This window comes from Sapajus apella, unplaced genomic scaffold (assembly GCF_009761245.1).
Source record: "Sapajus apella isolate SASKATOON/1434 unplaced genomic scaffold, GSC_monkey_1.0 scaffold6, whole genome shotgun sequence".
Taxonomy (NCBI): domain Eukaryota; kingdom Metazoa; phylum Chordata; class Mammalia; order Primates; family Cebidae; genus Sapajus; species Sapajus apella.
The window spans coordinates 52,675,248-52,696,520 of NW_022436946.1; the positions used below are offsets into that span (position 1 = coordinate 52,675,248).

Consider the following 21,273-nt stretch of genomic DNA (forward strand, 5'->3'; position numbering starts at 1 on the left):
AACAACCCTTACTGTTCAGCAGCTGCTGCAGGTGAACCCCAGGCAATCAGGGCCTGGAATGAACCTCAGCAGACCTACAGCAGACGGGCCAGACTGTCAGAAGGAAAATCAAGAAACAGAAATAACCTCATCATCAACAAAAAGAACGTCAATCTGAAAGATTTGAGACCCAACCTGAAAGCCAGCAACTACAAAGTCGACAGGTAAGGATAAATCCTTAAAGATGGGAAGAAACCAGCGCAAAAAGGATGAAAACACCCGAAACCAGAACACCTCTCCTCCTAAAAGGGATCACAACTCCTCACCAGCAAGGGAACAAGGTTGGAGGGAGAACGAGTGTGAAGAAATGACAGAATCAGACTTCAGAAGGTGGGTAGTAAGAAACTTCTGTGAACTTAAAGAATATGTTCTAACCAAATGCAAAGAAACTAGTAACCTTGCAAAAAGATTTGATGAAATGCTAACGAGAATAGACAAAATAGAAAGGAACATAAGTAAATTGATGGAGCTGAAAAACGCAACATGAGAACTTCGTGAAGCATGCACAAGTATCAACAGCCGAATTGACCAAGCAGAAGAAAGGATATCAGAGGTCGAAGATCAACTCAATGAAATAAAATGGGAAGGCAAGACTGGAGAAAAAAGGGTAAAAAGGAATGAACAAAGTCTCCAAGAAATGTGGGACTATGTGAAAAGACCTAATCTACGTTTGATAGGCGTACCTGAATGCGACGAAGAGAATGAATCCAAGCTGGAAAATACTCTTCAGGATATTATCCAGGAAAACTTCCCCAACCTAGCAAGGCAGGCAAACATTCAAGTCCAGGAAATACAGAGAACACCACAAAGATATTCGTCAAGAAGAGCAACCCCAAGGCACATAATCGTCAGATTCACCAGGGTTGAAATGAAGGAGAAAATACTAAGGGCAGCCAGAGAGAAAGGTCGGGTTACCCACAAACGGAAGGCATCAGACTCACAGCAGATCTCTCAGCAGATACCCTATAAGCCAGAAGAGAGTGGGGGCCAATATTCAACATCCTTAAAGAAAAGAACTTTCAACCCAGAATCTCCTATCCAGCCAAACTAAGCTTCAGAAGTGAAGGAAAAATAAAATCCTTTGGGAACATGCAAGTACTCAGAGATTTCGTCACCACCAGGCCAGCTCTACAAGAGCTCCTGAAAGAGGCTCTACACATATAAAGGAACAACAAGTACTGGCTCAACTAAAGGGCAAAACACCCAGCTAGCACCAAAATGGCAGTATCAAATTCGCACATAACAATATTAACCCTAAATGTAAATGGACTAAATGCCCCAATCAAAAGACACAGACTGACAAACTGGATAAAAAGACAAAACCCATGGGTGTGCTGTATCCAGGAAACCCATCTCACATGCAAGGATACACAAAGGCTCAAAATAAAGGGATGGAGGAAGATTTACCAAGCAAATGGAGAGCAAAAAAAAGCAGGAGTTGCAATTCTCATCTCTGATAAATTAGACTTTAAAGCAACAAAGATCATAAGAGACAAAGAGGGACATTACATAGTGGTAAAAGGATCGATGCAACAAGAAGAGCTAACGATCCTAAATATATACGCACCCAATACAGGAGCACCCAGATACATAAGGCAAGTTCTTAATGACTTACAAAGAGACTTAGACTCACACACAATAATAGTGGGAGACTTTAACACCCCATTGTCAATATTAGACAGATCAACCAGACAGAAAATTAACAAGGATATCCAGGACTTGAACTCAGACCTGGACCAAGCAAACCTAATAGACATTTACAGAACTCTCCACCCCAAAGCCACAGAATATACATTCTTCTCAGCACCACATCACACCTACTCTAAAATTGACCACATAATTGGGAGTAAATCACTCCTCAGCAAATGCAAAAGAATGGAAATCGTAACAGTCTCTCAGACCACAGTGCAATCAAGTTAGAACTCAGAATTCAAAAACTAACCCAGAACCGCACAGCTTCATGGAAACTGAACAACTTGCTCTTGAATGTTGACTGGATAAATAATGAAATGAAGACAGAAACAAAGATGTTCTTCGAAACCAACGAGAATGAAGACACAACATACCAGAATCTCTGGGACACATTTAAAGCAGTCTCTAGAGGAAAATATATAGCAATAGGTGCCCACATGAGAAGCAAGGAGAGATCAAAAATTGACACCCTATTGTTAAAACTGAAAGAGCTAGAGGAGCAAGATCAAAAAACCTCAAAGTCTAGCAGAAGACAAGAAATAGCTAAGGTCAGAGCAGAACTGAAGGAGATAGAGACACAAAAAACCCTTCAAAAAAATCAATAAATCCAGGAGCTGGTTTTTTGAAAAGATCAACAAAATAGACCACTACGCAGATTAATAAAAAAGAAAAGAGAGAATAACCAAATTGATGCAATAAAAAACTATAAAGAGGATATCACCACAGATTCCACAGAAATTCAAACCATCATCAGAGATTATTACAAACAACTCTGTGCACACAAACTAATAAACCTGGAAGAAATTGATAAATTCCTGGACACTTGCCTCCTGCCAAGCCTAAAAACCAGGAAGAAGCCGAAACCCTGAACAGACCCATAACAAGGTCTGAAGTTGAGGCAGCAATTAAGAGCTTACCACCCAAAAAAAGCCCAGGTCCAGATGGGTTCACAGTGGAATTCTACCAGATGTACAAAGAGGAGCTGGTACCATTCCTTCTGAAACTATTCCAAACAATACGAAAAGAGGGAATTCTTCCCAAATCATTTTATGACACCAACATCACCCTGATTCCAAAACCCAGCAGAGACTCAACAAGAAAAGAAAACTTCAGGCCAATATCCATGATGAACATAGATGCAAAAATCTTCAATAAAATACTGACAAGCCGATTGCAACAGCACATCAAAAAGCTTATCCACCATAATCAAGTAGGCTTCATCCCGGGGATGCAAGGCTGGTTCAACATACGCAAGTCTATAAACGTAATTCACCACATAAACAGAACTAAAGACAAAAACCACATTATTATCTCAACTGATGCAGAGAAGGCCTTTGACAAAATTCAACAGCCCTTTATGCTAAAAACCCTCAATAAGCTAGGTATAGGTGGAACGTATCTCAAAATAATAAAAGCTATTTATGACAAACCAACAGCCAATATCATACTGAATGGGCAAAAACTGGATGCATTCCCTTGAAATGTGGCACCAGACAAGGATGCCCTCTCTTACCACTGCTATTCAATACAGTATTAGAAGTTCTAGCCAGAGCAATCAGGCAAGAAAAAGAAATATAGGGCATTCAAATAGGAAAGGAGGAAGTCAAATTGTCTCTATTTGCAGACGACATGATTGTATATCTAGAAGACCCCATCGTCTCAGCCCCAAACCTCCTGAAACTGATAAGCAAGTTCAGCAAAGTCTCAGGATACAAAATCAATGTGCAAAAATCACATGCATTCCTATATACCAATAACAGACTTAAAGGGAGCCAAATCAAGAACAAACTTCCATTCACAATTGCCACAAAGAGAATAAAATATCTAGGAATACAACTAACAAGGAACATAAAGGACCTCTTCAAGGAGAACTACAAGCCACTGCTCAACGACATAAGAGAGGACACAAACAGATGGAGAAACATTCCATGTTCATGGTTAGGAAGAATCAATATCGTGAAAATGGCCATACTGCCCAAAGTAATTTACAGATTCAATGCTATCCCCATCAAGCTACCAATGACCTTCTTTGCAGAACTGGAAAAAACCACCTTAAACTTCATATGGAACCAAAAGAGAGCCCGCATAGCCAAGTCAATTCTAAGCAAAAAGAACAAAGCGGGGGCATCACACTACCGGACTTCAAACTATACTACAAGGCTACAGTAATCAAAACAGCATGATACTGGTACCAAAACAGAGATACAGACCAATGGAACAGAACAGAGGTCTCGGAGGCAACACAACATATCTACAACCATCTGATCTTTGACAAACCAGACAAAAACAAGCAATGGGGAAAGGATTCCCTGTTCAATAAATGGTGTTGGGAAAGCTGGCTAGCCATGTGCAGAAAGCCGAAACTGGACCCCTTCCTGACACCTTACACTAAAATTAACTCCAGATGGATTAAAGACTTAAACAGAAGACCTAACACCATAAAAACCCTAGAAGAAAATCTAGGCAAAACCATTCAGGACATAGGTGTAGGCAAGGACTTCATGACCAAAACACCAAAAGCATTGACAACAAAAGCCAAAATAGACAAATGGGACCTAATCAAACTCCACAGCTTCTGCACAGCAAAAGAAACAATCATTAGAGTGAATTGGCAACCAACAGAATGGGAAAAAATTTTTGCAGTTTACCCATCTGATAAAGGGCTGATATCCAGAATTTACAAAGAACTAAAATGGATTTACAAGAAAAAAACTAACAAGCCCATTCAAAAGTGGGCAAAGGATATGAACAGACACTTTACTAAAGAAGACATACATGAGGCCAACAAACAGATGAAAAAATGCTCATCATCACTGGCCATCAGAGAAATGCAAATCAAAACAACATTGAGATACCATCTCACACCAGTTAGAATGGTGATCATTAAAAAATCTGGAGACAACAGATGTTGGAGAGGATGTGGAGAAATAGGAACACTTTTACACTGTTGGTGGGAGTGTAAATTAGTTCAACCATTGTGGAAGACAGTGTGGAGATTCCTCAAGGACATAGAAATAGAAATTCCTTTTGACCCAGCAATCCCATTACTGGGCATATATCCAAAGGATTACAAATCGTTCTACTATAACGATATGTGCACACGAATGTTCACTGCAGCACTGTTTACAATAACAAAGACCTGGAACCAACCCAAATGCCCACCGATGATAGACTGGATAGGGAAAATGTGGCACATATACACCATGGAATATTATGCAGCTATCAAAAATGATGAGTTTGGGTCCTTTGTAGGGACATGGATGAACCTGGAAACCATCATTCTCAGCAAACTGACAGAAGAGCAGAAGATCAAACACCGCATGTTCTCACTCATAGGCGGGTGTTGAACAATGAGAACACATAGACACAGGGAGGGGAGCACTACACACCTGGGTCAGTTGGGGGAAAATAGTGGAGGGATGGGGGGGTGGGGAGCTAGGGAGAGATAGCAAGGGGAGAAATGCCAGATGTCGGTGATGGGGAGGAAGGCAACAAATCACACAGCCACGTGCGTACCTATGCAACAATTTTGCATGTTCTTCACATGTACCCCAAAACCTAAAATGCAATAAAATAAATAAATGGGAAAGGGAAAAAAAAAATACAGTTGTATAGAGGGGTGTATATACATGTGTATGTGTATCTCCTAGTTCAACAGTCCCCAACCATTTTGGCATCAGGGACTGGTTTCATGGAAGACAAATTTTCCACTAACATAAGTTGTACAGGATGGTTTCAGGATGAAACTGTTCCACCTCAGATCATCAGGCATCAGATTATCATAAGGTGCACACAACTACATCCCTTGAATATGCAGTTCATAATAGGGTTCATATACCTATGAGAATCTAATGTCACCACTGATCGGAGAAGCAGCTCAAGTGGTAATGTTCGCTTGCCTGACCTCACCTGCTGGCACAGCCTCGTTCCTAACAGGCCACAGACTGGTACCGGTTGGCAGCCTGGGGACTGGGGACCCTTGTAATGGCTTGTCTACTCTGACAGGGTCTGGGAGCAGTGAGAACTGAATAATGATAAGTAATGTAGTATCCAGATGTTGGTTTCTAAATCCCATACTCTACTAAAAGAAAGCAGGGCTCCCTGGAGAAGTGGCTGATTTGAGGCTTGGGACAAGGAAAGTATGAACTGAGCTTGGAACATCTTAAGCCAGAAAGAAAAGACAGTTTAAAGAATGATGGGAGCATGCAAAAAGCCAGTCTGCAGGCGCTACCATTAGCTAAATCAGGGCCAGTTTGAACATGTAAATAATGATAGCAATTATAATCCAATAAATAAATTAGAGAATGAGTCCACAGTGATTTAAATGAATGAATAAACTGCAAATCTAATGAAGAACAGGATAACTTCCATGGTCCCAAATTGCCCTCCCCACGAATAACTTATTAATTACAAAGGAAAACAAGTGGCTTTACAAGCCTAGCTGGTATCTCTATTGGGAAAAATCTAAATTGTATGCCACCTGATAAGATTCAATAACGAGAACATAGTGTTACTTCTGAGGTATTCCTATCAAAAGATATGTAGCCTGAATATGAAAAATATGTATAACATGCATAATGCAAATAGGTATAACATGAAATAACAGCAGACAAGCAACAATGAATATTCTATAAAATAATCAGCCTGTCATCTTCAAAAGTCATGAACATCAAGGAAAGAATGTCAAAGTCACGAACATCAAGGACAAATCAAGTAAGTATTCCAGATGGAAGGTGACTAAGGACTCATATTAAATAAATGCAATCTGTAATCCTGAATTCGATCCTTTTACTACAAAGGACATTATTAGAATAACTAGTAAAACTTGGAAGGGATCCAAGGACTAGAGGGTAATAATCAAAGTTAATTTTCAGATTTTGATGACTGTATTATAGTTATATAGGATGAGGCCCCTTTCTTTTTTCTTTTTTTTGAGACAGAGTTTCACTTTTGTTGCCCAGGCTGGAGTGCAATGGTGTGATCTCGGCTCACCACAACCTGTGCCTCTCAGCTTCAAGCAATTCTCCTGCCTCAGCCTCCTGAGTAGCTAGGATTACAAGCAGGTGCCACCACGCCCAGCTAATTTTGTATTTTTAGTAGAGACAGGGTTTCTCCACGTTCCTTAGGCTGGTCTCAAACTCCCGACCTCAGGTGATTCACCTGCCTCAGCCTAAAAGGCTGGGGTTACAGGCGCGAGCCACTGCGCCCAGCTGATGATGCCCCTTTCTATAGGAAATACAGGTTGATGTATCTGTGGTGATAGAATATCATGTCAGCAACTTCCCCTCAAATTGGTCAGAAAGAAAAATTTCTCTTGCACTGAGGGAGGGAGGAAATCACTAGAATACAAGTTCTCCTTCCAACTTGCTCCCTTTTGTACCCCAGTGCCTTATATGCATTAGGTGCTCAACAAATGCTTGTTGATTTGTTGAATGACAAAAAGAGAAATCACTGTGGCTGCCACGTGAAATCAAATAAGAAGGCAGCACAGAACTGGGAAGGAAAGGGCATAAAAGAAAACTTTTAATGGATAGTGAAAGAAAGAGCTAGAAAAGGTGACTTAGAAGATGCAGCCAAGAGAGTGTGATCCAAGATGGTCAGATAGACACAACTCCAGCGCACCACACACCCAGAGAGAGAGAGACACAGAAATCCAGAGATCTGCTAGCTCCAACCGAGGTACCAGGTGCCTTTCAATGGGGATGGTCTGACAGTGAACAAGGCCCATGCAGGGCAGACCGAGGTGGGGAGGGGTGCTGCTTCACCTAGAAAGTGCATCTGATTGGCGAGTCGGAGGCTCCCCCTTCTGGCACTCCAGTCCAGATACAGCACTTCCCCAAAGCCTCAGTGACACAGAGAACAGGGAATCTTTTCCAGTCAAGCACTGGGAATTACAAGCGTTGAGGTGAATGATAATCCAGGACAGTGTCCCAGATTGGTGCACAGACCTAAACAGACGCATAAGTCCAAAAGGCGGCCAGGAGAGCCTGCAGATTGAGCTATTGCCCCTTCCACTTGCCTGGAGAGAGAGGGAGCTGTAAGTGGGAGCAGCTGGGCGGGCCCCTACCCCATGACGAGAGAGACAGAGAGACAGAGAGAGAGAGAGAGAGAGAGTGAGAGAGAGTGAGTGTGTGGGAGGGAGGGAGGGAGGAAGGGAGAGAGAGGAAGGGAGAGAGAGGAAGCTGAAAAGGGGTCTCTACCCTCCCCAACAAACCTCAGAGGGCTGAAGCTCTGACTCTAGCGGGTTGTGCAGCCAGTGCCACAGTCTGAACTGAACCCTGAAAGATCCAGCCCAGTGGAGGAAGGACACAACCCACCATTAGAGGGGTGGGACTGGGCTACACGTTTTAATAAAAAACACAGGAAGCCTACTTAGCAACGGGAAGGCATTCTTGACAACCCAGGAGCACCTACACGTCAGAGGAAGAGGCTGGCCTAATCTCCCAGTATAAACAAAAAAGACACAGGAAGCTTCCCTAGTAACCTGAAGGAGTTCCTGGAAACCCAGTAGCGCCTCCACAGACAGACAGGCAACCTCATCAAGCAGATCCCTGACACCACAGCCAGGTAAATCCACAAAGATGGGGAAAAAACAGGGCAAAAAAGATGAAACCATAAAAGACCAGAACAGCTCTTCTCCTTCCAGGGATCACAACTTGACCAAGGACTACAACGAATCACCAGAAACAGGCTTCAGAAGGTGGATAATAACAAACTTTTCTGAGCTAAAGTAACATGTTCTAACTCAATGCAAAGAAACCACAAACCTCGAAAAAAGGTTAGACGAAATGCTAACTAGAATAACCAGCTTAGAGAAGAACCTAAATGACTTGATGGAGTTGAAAAACACAGCACAAGAACTACGTGAAGCGAACACAAGTTTTAATAGCTGAATCGATCAAGCAGAAGAAAGGATATCAGAGATTGAAGATCAACTCAATGAAATAAAAAGAGAAGGCAAGACAAGAGAAAAAAGAGTGAAAAGAAATGAACAAAGCCTCCAAGAAATATGGGATTATGTGAAAAGACCTAATCTACGCTTGATCTGTGTACCTGAATATGACGGGGAGAATGAATCTAAGCTGGAAAACATGCTCCAGGATATTATCCAGGAGAACTTCCCAAGCCTAGCAAGGCAGTCCAGATTTCAAATTCGAGAAATACAGAGAACTCCGCAAAGATATTCCTCAAGAAGAGCAACCCCAAGGCACATAATCATCAGATTTGCCAGGGTTGAAATGAGGGAAAAAATGCTAAGGGCAGCCAGAGAGAAAGGTCAGGTCACTCACAGAGGGAAGCCAATCAGACTCACAGCGGATCTCTTGGTAGAAACCTTACAAGCCAGAAGAGAGTGGGGGCCAATATTCAACATCCTTAAAGGAACTTTCAACCCAGAATCTCATATCCAGCCAAACTAAGCTTCGTAAGTGAAGGAGAAAAGAAATCTTTTACGGACAAGCAATTACTGAGAGATTCTGTCACCACCAGACCTGCCCTACAAGAGCTCCTGAAAGAAACACTAAGCATGGAAAGGAACAAGTACCAGCCACTACAAAAGCAAACCAGTTGTCAAAGACCAAAAATGCAATGAAGAAAATGAGTCAACTAACAGGCAAGAAAACCAGCCAGTAACAAAATGGCAGGATCAAATTCACACATAACAATATTAACATTGAATGTAAATGGCCTAAATGCCCTAATCAAAAGACGCAGACTGGCAAACTGGATTAAAAAGTCAAAACCCATCAGTGTGCTGTATTCAGGTAACCCATCTCACATACAAAGACACACATAGACTCAAAATAAAGGGATGGGAGAAGATTTACCAAGCAAATGGAGAACAAACAAACAAACAAAAAACAGGGGTTGCAATCCTAGTCTCTGATAAAATGGACTTCAAACCAACAAAGATCAAAAGAGACAAAGAAGGATACTACATAATGGTAAAAAGGATCAATCCAACAAGAAGAGTTAACTATCCTAAATATATCTGCCCTCAACACAAGAGCACCCAGATACATAAAGCAAGTTCTTAACAACCTAAACCGAGATTCAGACTCCCACACAGTAATAGTGGGAGATTTCAAGACTCCACTGTTAATATTAGACAGATCAACAAGACAGAAAATTAACAAGGATATCCAGGACTTGAATGCAGAGCTGGACCAAGCAGACCTAAGAGACATATACAGAACGCTCCACCCCAAATCCACGGAATGTACATTTTTCTCAGCACCACATCTCACTTACTCTAAAATTGACCAAATCATTGGAAGCAAATCACTCCTCAGCAAATGCAAAAGAATGGAAATCATAACAAATAGTCTATCAGACCACAGTGCAATCAGATTAGAACTCAGGATTAAGAAACACACTCAAACCTGCACAACCACTTGGAAACTGAAAAACTTGCTTCTGAGTGTTGACTGGATAAACAATGAAATGAAGGCAGAAATAAAGATGTTCTTCGAAACCAATCAAAATGAAGACACAACTTACCAGAAACTCTGGAACACCTTGAAAGCAGTGTTGAGAGGGAAATTTATAGCAATAAATGCCCACATGAGAAGTGAGGAAAGATCTAAAATTGACACCCTATCATCAAAATTGAAAGAGCTAGAAAAGGAAGATAAGAAAAGTCAAAAGCTAGCAGAAGACAAAAATAGCTAAGATCAGAGCAGTACTGAAGGAGATAGAGATTAAAAAAAAAAAAAACCCTTCAAAAAAATCAATAAATCCAGGAGCTGAGTTTTTGAAAAGATCAACAAAATAGACTGTTAGCCAGTATAATAAAAAAGAAAAGGGAGAAGAATCAAATAGATGCAATAAAAAATGATGGAGAAGTTATCACCACTGATCCCACAGAAATACAAACTACCATCAGAGATTACTACAAACAGCTCTATGCACATAAACCAGTAAACCAGGAAGAAATGGATAAATTCCTAGACACTTGTATTCTACCAAGACTAAACCAAGAGGAAGTTGAAACCCTGAATAGACCAATAACAAGGGCTGAAGTAGAGGCAGCAATCAATAGCCTACCAACCAAAAAAAGTCCAGGTCCAGACAGGTTCACAGCCAAATTCTACCAGATGTACAAAGAGGAGCTGGTTCCATTCCTTCTGAAACTGTGTCAAACAATATAACTGGAGGGAATCCTCCCTAACTCATTTTATGAGACCAACATCATCCTGATGCCAAAAACAGGCAGAGACTCAAATGAAAAAGAAAACTTCAGGCCAATATCCATGATGAATATCGACACACAAATCTTCAATAAAATACTGGCAAACAGATTGCAACAGCACATCAAGAAGCTTATCCATCACGATCAAGTGGGCTTCATCCCGGGGATGCAAGGCTGGTTCAACATACACAAATCCAGAAATGTAATCCACCACATAAACGGAACCAAAGACAAAAACCACAGGATTATCTCAAAAGATGCAGAGAAGGCCTTCGACAAAATTCAACAGCTCTTTGTGCTAAAAACTCTCAATAAACTAGGTATCAATGGAACGTACCTCATAACAATAAAAGCTATTTACGACAAACCCACAGCCCGTATCTTACTGAATGGGCAAAAACAGGAAGAATTCCCTTCGAAATCTTGCACTTGACAAGGATGCCCTCTCTCACCATCCCTATTCAAAACAGTATTGGAAGTTCTAGCCAGAGCAATCAGGCAAGAAAAAGAAATAAAGGGTATTCAATTAGGAAAGAAGGAAGTCAAACTGTCTCTATTTGCAGATGACATGATTGTATATCTCGAAGACCCCATCGTCTCAGACCAAAATCTTCTCAAACTGATATGCAACTTCAGCAAAGTCTCAGGATACAAAATCAATGTGCAGAAATCACAAGCATTCCTTTACACCAATAACAGAACAGACAGAGAGCCAAATCAAGAGTAAACTCCCATTCGCAACTGCTACAAAGAGAATAAAATACCTAGGAATAAATCTAACAAAGGATGTAATGAACCTCTTCAAGGAGAACTACAAACCACTGCTCAACGAAATAAGAGAAGACACAAACAGATAGAAAAACATTCCATGCTCACGGTTAGGAAGAATTAATATCCTGAAAATGGCCATACAGCCCAAAATAATATACAGATTCAACGCTATCCACATCAAGCTACTAATGACCTTCTTCACAGAACTGGAAAAAACCACTTTAAACTTCATACGGAATCACAAGAGAGCCCACATAGCCAAGTCAATCCTAAGCAAAAAGAACAAAGCTGGAGGCAACACTGCTGTACTTCAAACTATACTACAAGGCTACAGTAATCAAAACAGCATGCTACTGTTAACAAAGCAGAGATACGGACTAATGGAACAGAACAGAGGGCTTGGAAGCAACACCACACATCTGCAACCATCTGATCTTTGACAAACCTGACAAAAAGAAGCAATGGGTAAAGGACTTGATGTTCAATAAATGGTGTTGGGAAAACCGGCTAGCTATGTGTGCAGAAAGCAGAAACTGGACCCCTACCTGTCACCTTATACTAAAATTAACTCCAGATAGATTAAAGATTTAAACATAAAACCTAACACCATTAAACACTAGAAGAAAATGTAGGCAAAACCATCCAGGACATAGCCATAGGCAAGGACTTCATGACTAAAACACCAAAAGCAATGGCAATAAAAGCCAAGATAGATAAATTGGATCTAATCAAACTCCAGAGCTTCTGTACAGCAAAAGAAACCATCATTAGAGCGAACTGGCAACCAACAGAATGGGAAAAAATTTTCACAATCTACCCATCTGACAAAGGGCTAATATCCAGAATCTATAAAAAACTAAAACAGATATACAAGAAAAAAACAAACCACCCCAATTAAAAGTGGGTGAAGGATATGAACAGACACTTTTCAAAAGAAGACATATATGAGGCCAACAAACATATAGAAGAATGCTCATCATCACTGGTCATTAGAGAAATGCAAATCAAAACCACATTGAGATACCATCTCACACCAGTTAGGATGGTGATCATTAAAAAATCTGGAGACAACAGATGCTAGAGAGGCTGTGGAGAAATAGGAACACTCTTACAAAGTTGGTGGGAGTGTAAATTAGTTCAACCATTGTGGAAGACACTGTGGCGATTTCTCAAGGACAGAGAAATAGAAATTCCATTTGACCCAGCAATCCCATTACTGGGCATATATCCAAAGGATTATAAATCGTTCTACTATAAGGACACATGAACACGTATGTTCATTGCAGCCCTGTGTACAATAGCAAATACCTGGAACCAACTCAAATGCCCATCAATGACAGACTGGACAGGGAAAACATGGCACATATATACCATGGAATACTACGCAGCCATAAAAAATGGTGAGTTCGTGTCCTTTGTAGGGACTTGGATGAATCTGGAAACCATCATTCTTAGCAAACTGACACAAGAACAGAAAGCCAAACACTGCATATTCTCACTCATAGGTGGGTGTTGAACAATGAGAACACGTGGACTCAGGGAGAGGAGCATCCCACACTGTGGGCAGTTGGCTGTCTCTCCCCTACAGAGGGGAATGGAGAGGGAGGGGAGGGTGGGGAGGAGAGGGATAACATGGGGAGAAATGCCAGACAGAATATGCACCTAAAGTAAAATAAATAAAAAAAGAAGATGCAGCCAAAAGAAATAAGAAGAAATCTAAAGTGTTATATTTAACAAAAGAGAGTATTTCAATAAGTGGAAACTGGAGTTAAATGCTGCCGAAAAGTCAAGTCAAATAAACAGAAAGTATCCATTAGACTTACAGATATTGAGATACCAGTGCTATGTATATAGTGGAAGCTAGATAGGTGGGTTGAGAAGTGACAGAAGGTAACTAAGACACTGAATGAAGATTTCAACTGTCAAGAAGGTTCACTTTAAGGGAGGGAACAAACAGCATGATAGATGATATGGAATAAAGGGGTTCAGAGAGGTTTGTTTTAAAATGGGAGACTTCTGGATATATTTAAATACTGGTGGAGCATATAGTCACTGAGATGAAGTTGATGACATAGGAGAGAGGAGATAATTGAGAATACAGGTTTTCTGAATTCTATACTGGAGTCTGTCACACATATCCAAATATTTCAGAAATTCTTAATTTAGAAAAGTCAGTGATTTTGAAAGTGACATTGTTATTCATTAGAATTATAGAATTCTATAAAGTAAAAAATGTCATAAAATTCTCTAGCCCCATATGATTCCCAAAGAAGTTAGGTGACTGACTTATTTGCTCAAGGTCACATGCCTACTATGTGATACAGCTATGAATCATTCATAGCTGACTTTAAATTGCATGTTCTTTCCATGATTGCAGGGTGACTTTAATATACTGATCTGGGCAGAAGTTTTTAAATTGCATTCTGGAGAAATGTATATGCAGTCACAAGGGTTGTGAAGGTAGGGAGAGGAAGGAGATGCATACTGGAGAAAAAGGCTGTGTTCCAGAACTCTGAAATCTCAATTTCTATTTTACAAAAGCTGACCTTTTATCCATGTAATAAAGTGGGCTCCTAAATGAGACTTTATTAAAACAAGGAAAAGGTTCAGCTGTGAGGAAAATAATGCAAACCATGATCAAACAAATATACAAATATATATATATACTTTAAAATATACTTACCGGGTGATAGCACTGAACAATCCACGGATACGTGCTTTATGTCGAGCTACAAAAGCTTCCGTATAAATTACTCCTCTGTTATCAAGATCAATATGTCCGTTGATAATTCTACCAAGTCGCTGAGTTAGTGCCTGGGGGTACAGATGTAAATTTTTATTAATTTAAAAGAAAAGAATTACACATACGCATTTGCATAGTCATACTCAAGTCATGCTGCATGCTGAGGCACCAATCGTGATTGAGAGATTTCAACAAGCATACATTACAAGATATATAAATTAAAGTGAAGATGCAGTATCTAGAAAAGTTGACTATCTCATAGCAGAGCCAAGAAATGAGTCAAATTGCTTGCTTACATGTTAAAAGGTTCAGCTGTCATATTAGCTCTTGTTAATGAGGGCTATTTCTAATATAAAATAAAAATAATTAACTATAAATATGATAATTATTTGATATGATGGTTTCTAGAAGTAGGCAGCTTCCAATATATAGATAGCCAAGACATACAAATGTGTCTTGGAGAAGACCCTTTCTGGATCTGCTAACACTAGCAGACAAGTATAAATGTTATTCCAGATTCTGCAATATAGGGAAACATAAGACTTCAAAAGTTATCCTCTCTGATGCAGATTTATCCCCGTCCAGAATTTATCCCCAGACTTCTTGGTAACCTGCTTTTAAGTTCAACAGAGTATTTCCCCACAGCTACACTACGACTGGCATCAGGTACATCTGAAATAAGTTTGGACATATTTCACATCCTAAGTTAAATCTACTCAAGTCAGCTCAGTCGATATTTTTATGATATAGAGAAATGTTTTTCAAACAACTTAATGAGCTTTTAGAATACTGCCATATTCAGAATGGAACTGAAAATATTAAAAACTATATATGTTTCTAAAATATATTCAGCAACAGTTTTATAAGAAATCATTTGGATTTGAGCTGGATACATTAAAGAAGTATTTTTAAAATATATTTGTTGTCCTGTGATTAACATGTTTGCTCATGTAAAACAGAACTTCAGCTCCTGAAATACTATATAAAAGAGATCTACAGTATAAATGATATTTTTTATTTTATTTTATTAATTAATTTATTTAAGATGGGGTTTCACCATGATGGCCAGGCTGGTCTTAAACTCCTGACCTCAGGTGATCCACCCACCTCAGCCTCCCAAAGTGCTAGGATTATAGGTGTGAGCCACCGGGCCCGGCTCTATAAACAGTATTTTGAATGGAAGTAGGGAAGTTCATTTTCTTTACATGAGTAAGTAAATCTGCTTGTATTATAAATTAATCTCATGCAATTATAGTTTGGCAAATTTTACAAGTTGGCATTTCTTAAGGTGATAGATACCTTTCTCTTGTTTCAGTAAATATAAAACAGAACTAGCATTTATTTAGTGCCTCTATTGTGTCAGATATTTCCCTAGGTTTCAATGAAGCCTACAAAAAAGACAGTATTTCCTGTTTTACAGCTACATAATCTGAAGCATAAAAGAGATGAAATGATTTTCTTAATGCCAAATAAATAAGAAGTGGTACAGACAGTATTCAAATCAAGGTCTTTTAAAAACTTCAAAAGCCTATGCCCTTTCTACTCTACCAAATGAATTTCTATGATTCTTAAAAAAATAAATAAATAAATAAATAAAGCAAACAAGAAAATAGTCTATATTTTCAGGCAGCATTGTTTTTACACATAAGATATTTGAGTATTGACACAAATACCTAAGATTAAGATTCCTTGGTTTGTCTTCTCATCATACTGACAGTTTAGAAGAGAATAAATGGTGAAATCAAAAGATGTTGGCACTACTGACATTTGGAACAAGAAAATTCTTCATTGAGGGAGATATCCTGTACATTGTAGGATGTTTAGCAGCATCCCTGACCTTTACTTACTTATAGCAGTAGTACCCCCTATAAATTATTATCTTCATAAATTATTTCTTAAAATTAAACTGGGCAATCAGAAATGTAATATCCTGGTTGTAATTTTTATATAGCTGGTATCAAAAGCATTAAATAAATCCATGCATTTATTATACATTTGCTAACTGCATTAAAGCAGCCCTAGGGCTTAGTCTACAGTTTTAGGATGTCTTTCAGTTCAGAAAGATTATAACCGTTTTTACAGTGTCTCCTCAGAACCATTAATGTAGTAGAAGTACCCCCCAAATATAATGCTATAACATATATCAAGTAAGACACCTTTAATAAATCAACTGATAGTAAGGAAGCCTAGTTTTTTTCCCTTTCCATTCAAATTCTTTGTTTAAAATTCTTTGCTAAAACAGACACACTGCATTATTATAAAAAAAAAATACCTGTGTCAGAAAGTTTCCAGGAAGATCATAGGTTTTACACAGTTCTGATATGGTGACCTGACCGCTTTCTTGCAGTTTATCATTTACTTCTTCTGCTAACCAATCCAAATAATTCCTAATAGTGAAAAATAAAAATAATGGAAAAAAAGAGTTAGGAATGTTTTTTCTGTTTGCTCTGTTTTATGTTTAATTTCTTTTGAAATGAGGTACGCCCCAAAAGTAATGAAGTATGTGTGCACATGAACACCATTCATCACTCATAATCTAAAAATTATTTTCTCATCAGTGTAGCTAAATGTAAGGTTAATCAAAAAATACATTTTTTTTTTCCTTTTTCTTTGAGTCAAGGTCTCACTCTGTCACCCACGCTGGAGTGCAATGGCACAATTATGGCTCACTTCAGCCTTCACCTCCTGGGCTCAAGCAATCCTCCCACCTCAGCCTCCAGAGTAGCTGGGACTATAGGTGCAAGCCACCACATCTGGCTAATTTTTTAATTAGCAAACTTAATTAGTGAAATTATGTTACATAGGCTGGTCTCAAATTCCTGGGCTCAATCAATCCTCCAGCCTCAGCCTTCTGAGTCGCTCGGATTACAGGTACATGCTACCACATTCAGCTTAAGCACTTACTTTTTAAGTGAAATAATCCTTATCATGAAAATCCGCACTGTAAGAGTTCTAAATGAAATGCCTAACTGGCCATCATTGGCCTAAATTTAAACACTATTTAAAAAAAAAAAAGAAAGAAAATCAACAAAGTACTCCTAAATTTGTACTTTATTATACTTACTCATCTATCAGTTGTCCCAACACTAACTGAACATGCTTTTCTGATTTAATAATGTCACCAATTCTATTTTCAATATGAATCAGGTCCACATTAATTACCTGGAAAAACAAATACAAATTATATTAGTGATAAGTTTGTACCGTTTCTTAAGCTTGAAATTATACACTTAGAACTATGTTTTTTAAGAAATTGCTGGCCGGAAATGGTGGCTCATGCCTGGATCCCAGCACTTTCAGAGGATGAGGCGAGAAGATCCCTTCAGTTCAAGAGTTTGAGACCAGCCTGGGCAACATGGGGAGACCCCCGTTTCAAAAAAAAAAAAGGAAAAAAATTGCTTATTCTTAAATTTTGCATTGATCTGAAATAATGCAAAAAGCATTAGTCAAATAAAAAATTAGAGGTGTATTGCTTATTTATTTGCAGTTCTAAAGAATTATACTATTACTTGCTAGTAAGTTTATGTTAAGTGGTAAATTACATACTCATATAACAGATACCATTTCACAGAAAATTTGCTGTCTTCTTGTGTATAGAGTACCTTTGTATAACATATATATTTGTATTTTTTTTAAAATAGCTTATACTTTAAAAAATATCTATTACTTCCATGTACTAAAAACATATAAACATGAAACTGGTGATTTTTCTCCCAAAATTACATAAACTATATTTACATAAAATAACTATGAATTTATTTTTTTTTTTTAAAAAGAAAAAGCCAACTGGAAAAGTGTTGGCCAACTCTGTAATAAAGCCAACTTATTAAATCATTTCAATACACCAGAATTTATTAAATCATTTCAATATATCAGAACTTATTAATTCAGTGTATGAGGGTTATGTAACTATTTCTTTATAAACACTATACAAAATATGATACCAGCATTAGTGAATACTTGAACAAATTAACAGTATCAAAAAATTGAGAAATCAAAGCAAAAATGTTATAAATTTAAACCTACCTGTTGTAGATCAACAATGTTTACTCGACCTTTAAAGAAAAGACATTCATTTATTTTAAATGATGTATGAGTACCAACCCTTCTAACATTTAAGTTTTGGTCAAAGTCCTTCTGCCTAGAACAGAGAGCCAGAATAATTAATATTTTCAAATACACACCATTAGCTGATGGCTGAGTAAGTCTTCATGGCTGAAGCCATAAGCAATAACTTACTTTCCAAGTTTTTTTTTTTTTTTAAGTAACATCAGGCCAATTATGAGCATCAACTGGCACACAAATTGGCTATATTTATGCAGGGTATTCATTTCCCTTCACAACTAAGAATTTATCTACTGTTATAAAAGGGATATTGACAACTAAATTAAGATGAACTTTTTCAATTATTTGATATTACAAGGTAGGTTTCTACATAACAGCATAAGAAAATCTGTTGAGTATTTCAAATTATAGCTCATATTTTAAAGGCACTATGAAGGAAAATAGAAAATAAAACAAAGATCAATGTTACACTGGTAATATGTAATGAAGGGATGCTTTCACAGTTGCTTCTATTTTAATCAAATAGTTTTCAAATATGCTTGGTAGTTTGTTCAAATTTTAAGAGGACAAAGGAAACCAACTTTGCGTCTGCTTTTAATAGCATTTCATACAATATGATTGGCATAGCACCACACTGATTTGAGTTACCTAATTTGTAAGTACAAGTAAGCCTTAAAAAGAAATACAGCCTTGGTTTTCAAAAATCTATAATCCTGTAAGATAGTGTCCCCCTTCACAATTACCACTTAATAACAGGCAGCTGAATACCCTTCCCTGAGTCATGCAATAATTGTTTAAAAAAATTAAAAAAAAAACCCAACAATTCACATATGGTACACATAAATCAAAATTATAAAATACCATTTTGTTAAGTGCTAACATTTGAGTTCATTTAAGTTAATGACTAGGTTAGTATGAACCCAGCAAAAATATTAAACCTATTAAATTAACAATTGAAAAGAATATCTTACAATCTATAAGTAATTTATTATGCAATTACAGTTTTAAGGATTTTTTTTTTTGACCTTTCCAAAAATCCAAGGGAAAAAACACTAAAGAATTACCTACCACCTCGGACATGCAGCTCATCTCTCATTTCTTTACTAATTTGGGCTGGAGTAATATACTCCTTTCCATCAAGAGTATGAACTACTTCTAGCTGTTTCTGAGCAATCAATTTATTAACAATCTCAATGCAGTTCCGCTCGGACAACCTGAGGGAAAGAAAAAAGTTGTTTCAAAAGTCCACCTGATACATTGGTGCTCAATAAAATTAACAGAATGTATGAAAACAGGCTTTTAAAAAGTTTGTGCAGAGTCACTAACTTCTACATCATAAAATCTATATTTTCACTAGCTGATTTAGTAAGTTAAAAAAAAAAACTCTCAAAAGTAGGTTTACATATACTTAAATCATTTATTTAATTGGTACACATCATTCATCGAAAATGCCAAGTCAGTTGTCTTTTCCACACCCGTTTCCAATCTTCAACTCTGAATAGAAAATTGAAGACATTTACTTGGGTAGGGAAAAACAAACATACAAACAACATGCCCTACTTCAATGTCCTGTTTAATCAGAATTTTCTTTTAAATTATGTGCATAATTTCCTCACTTATACACTTGGTCTGCAAGCAGGCAGGGTATCTGGCCTAGTAAAACCATAACTGCTACTGTTAGTTACGGGTCCTAGTTTGCTCTCAGTGGTAGAAAACACAGCTGAAGACTGCTGTCTTCAGGCTCAAAAGGTATAAAACATGGCAGGTAGGAAGTAGTCAAAGAAAAGAAAGGCTTCTAATAGCGTTATTTTAAAAAGCAGAGTTAGGCTCTTCTGAACATATCCCCCAAAGGTTAGTGGGTTTGTAGAAAATGTCTGTGCCCTGAAGCCCATGACAGATGGGGTCATGGGTCTAGCCCTAGGTCTGTTACGAGAGACAAAAAGGCAAAAAGTTTCAAGGGTCAATATATTATTTGTCAAGTACTGTATTGGGGGGTTACTCTTTCCTTTCGAGGTCACTGTAGGTCAGGAAGTGTATAATAGCTAAGATGTCACAGTGATTTGGTGGCTGGTGGGTGAGAGAGGGTCAGAGGAACGCTCAATTTATTTTAAAGGCAGCTCGAAGTCAACGGCCCCGTCCAAGGTGGGGCGGGGCGCGCCATCTCACTGCGGCGGGGCTGGGGGTCTCCGGGGTGTCCTAGGCTGCAGACTTCCTCAGACTTCCCCGCAGAGCCCTGAACTAGGAACTGCGATCCAGGCTCAGGGCAGGGAGGAGGAGGGAATGGTGACAAGGAGCGAGAAGATCCTGGATGCAGGGCGGCGGATCTAAAGTCCTAGATACAGGCGTGTCCGCCCAGGGCCTAATCTGGACTTCATAAAGAAGAGGGAGGGTTGGGCACCTCTGCGTGGCCTCGGCGAACTGCGCCCGCTGGAAGTCGGCCGCCAACCGCCTAATCTCTTCCCAGGCGTCCGCCATCACGGCCTGACTCGCGGTAGACGCGGAGGAACTGCAGACACGTCAGCCGACAGGCAGTGGGAGGAGAAGACTGGCGGAACGGGCCGCGCAGAGGGACAAGAAGCTCCACCCCGACGCAGACGCCGAACGCTTGCGCCCGAGGTGGGCCGCGGGCCGGAGATCCCGTGGTCAGGTCCCAGCGCTGGGGGCTCCTCCCTGAGGCTGGCGGGTCTGCGGGGACTAGAAAGCTTGTGCGCTGGGGTTTCTGGGGGGCCATGGGCAGGATGCAGGGCTCAGTAAAGTTTAGTGTCAGAACTTT

At 39.0% G+C, this 21,273-nt stretch overlaps 1 protein-coding gene across 1 annotated transcript in view; it reads right to left on the bottom strand.

The window, feature by feature from the left end:
• UFL1 (UFM1 specific ligase 1) overlaps positions 1–21,042 on the bottom strand; it is a 68,133-nt gene extending 47,091 nt beyond the window's left edge. Inside the window, exons 1-6 of the mRNA XM_032275218.1 lie at positions 20,899–21,042; positions 19,569–19,714; positions 18,462–18,490; positions 17,500–17,597; positions 16,708–16,822; positions 14,376–14,506 (exon numbers count right to left, since the gene is read on the bottom strand). Of these exons, the coding sequence (XP_032131109.1) occupies positions 14,376–14,506; positions 16,708–16,822; positions 17,500–17,597; positions 18,462–18,490; positions 19,569–19,714; positions 20,899–20,975 (596 nt within the window). The 5' untranslated portion in view covers positions 20,976–21,042. The remainder of the gene's footprint in view (positions 1–14,375; positions 14,507–16,707; positions 16,823–17,499; positions 17,598–18,461; positions 18,491–19,568; positions 19,715–20,898) is intronic.
• Between the last annotated feature and the right edge of the window lie 231 nt (positions 21,043–21,273).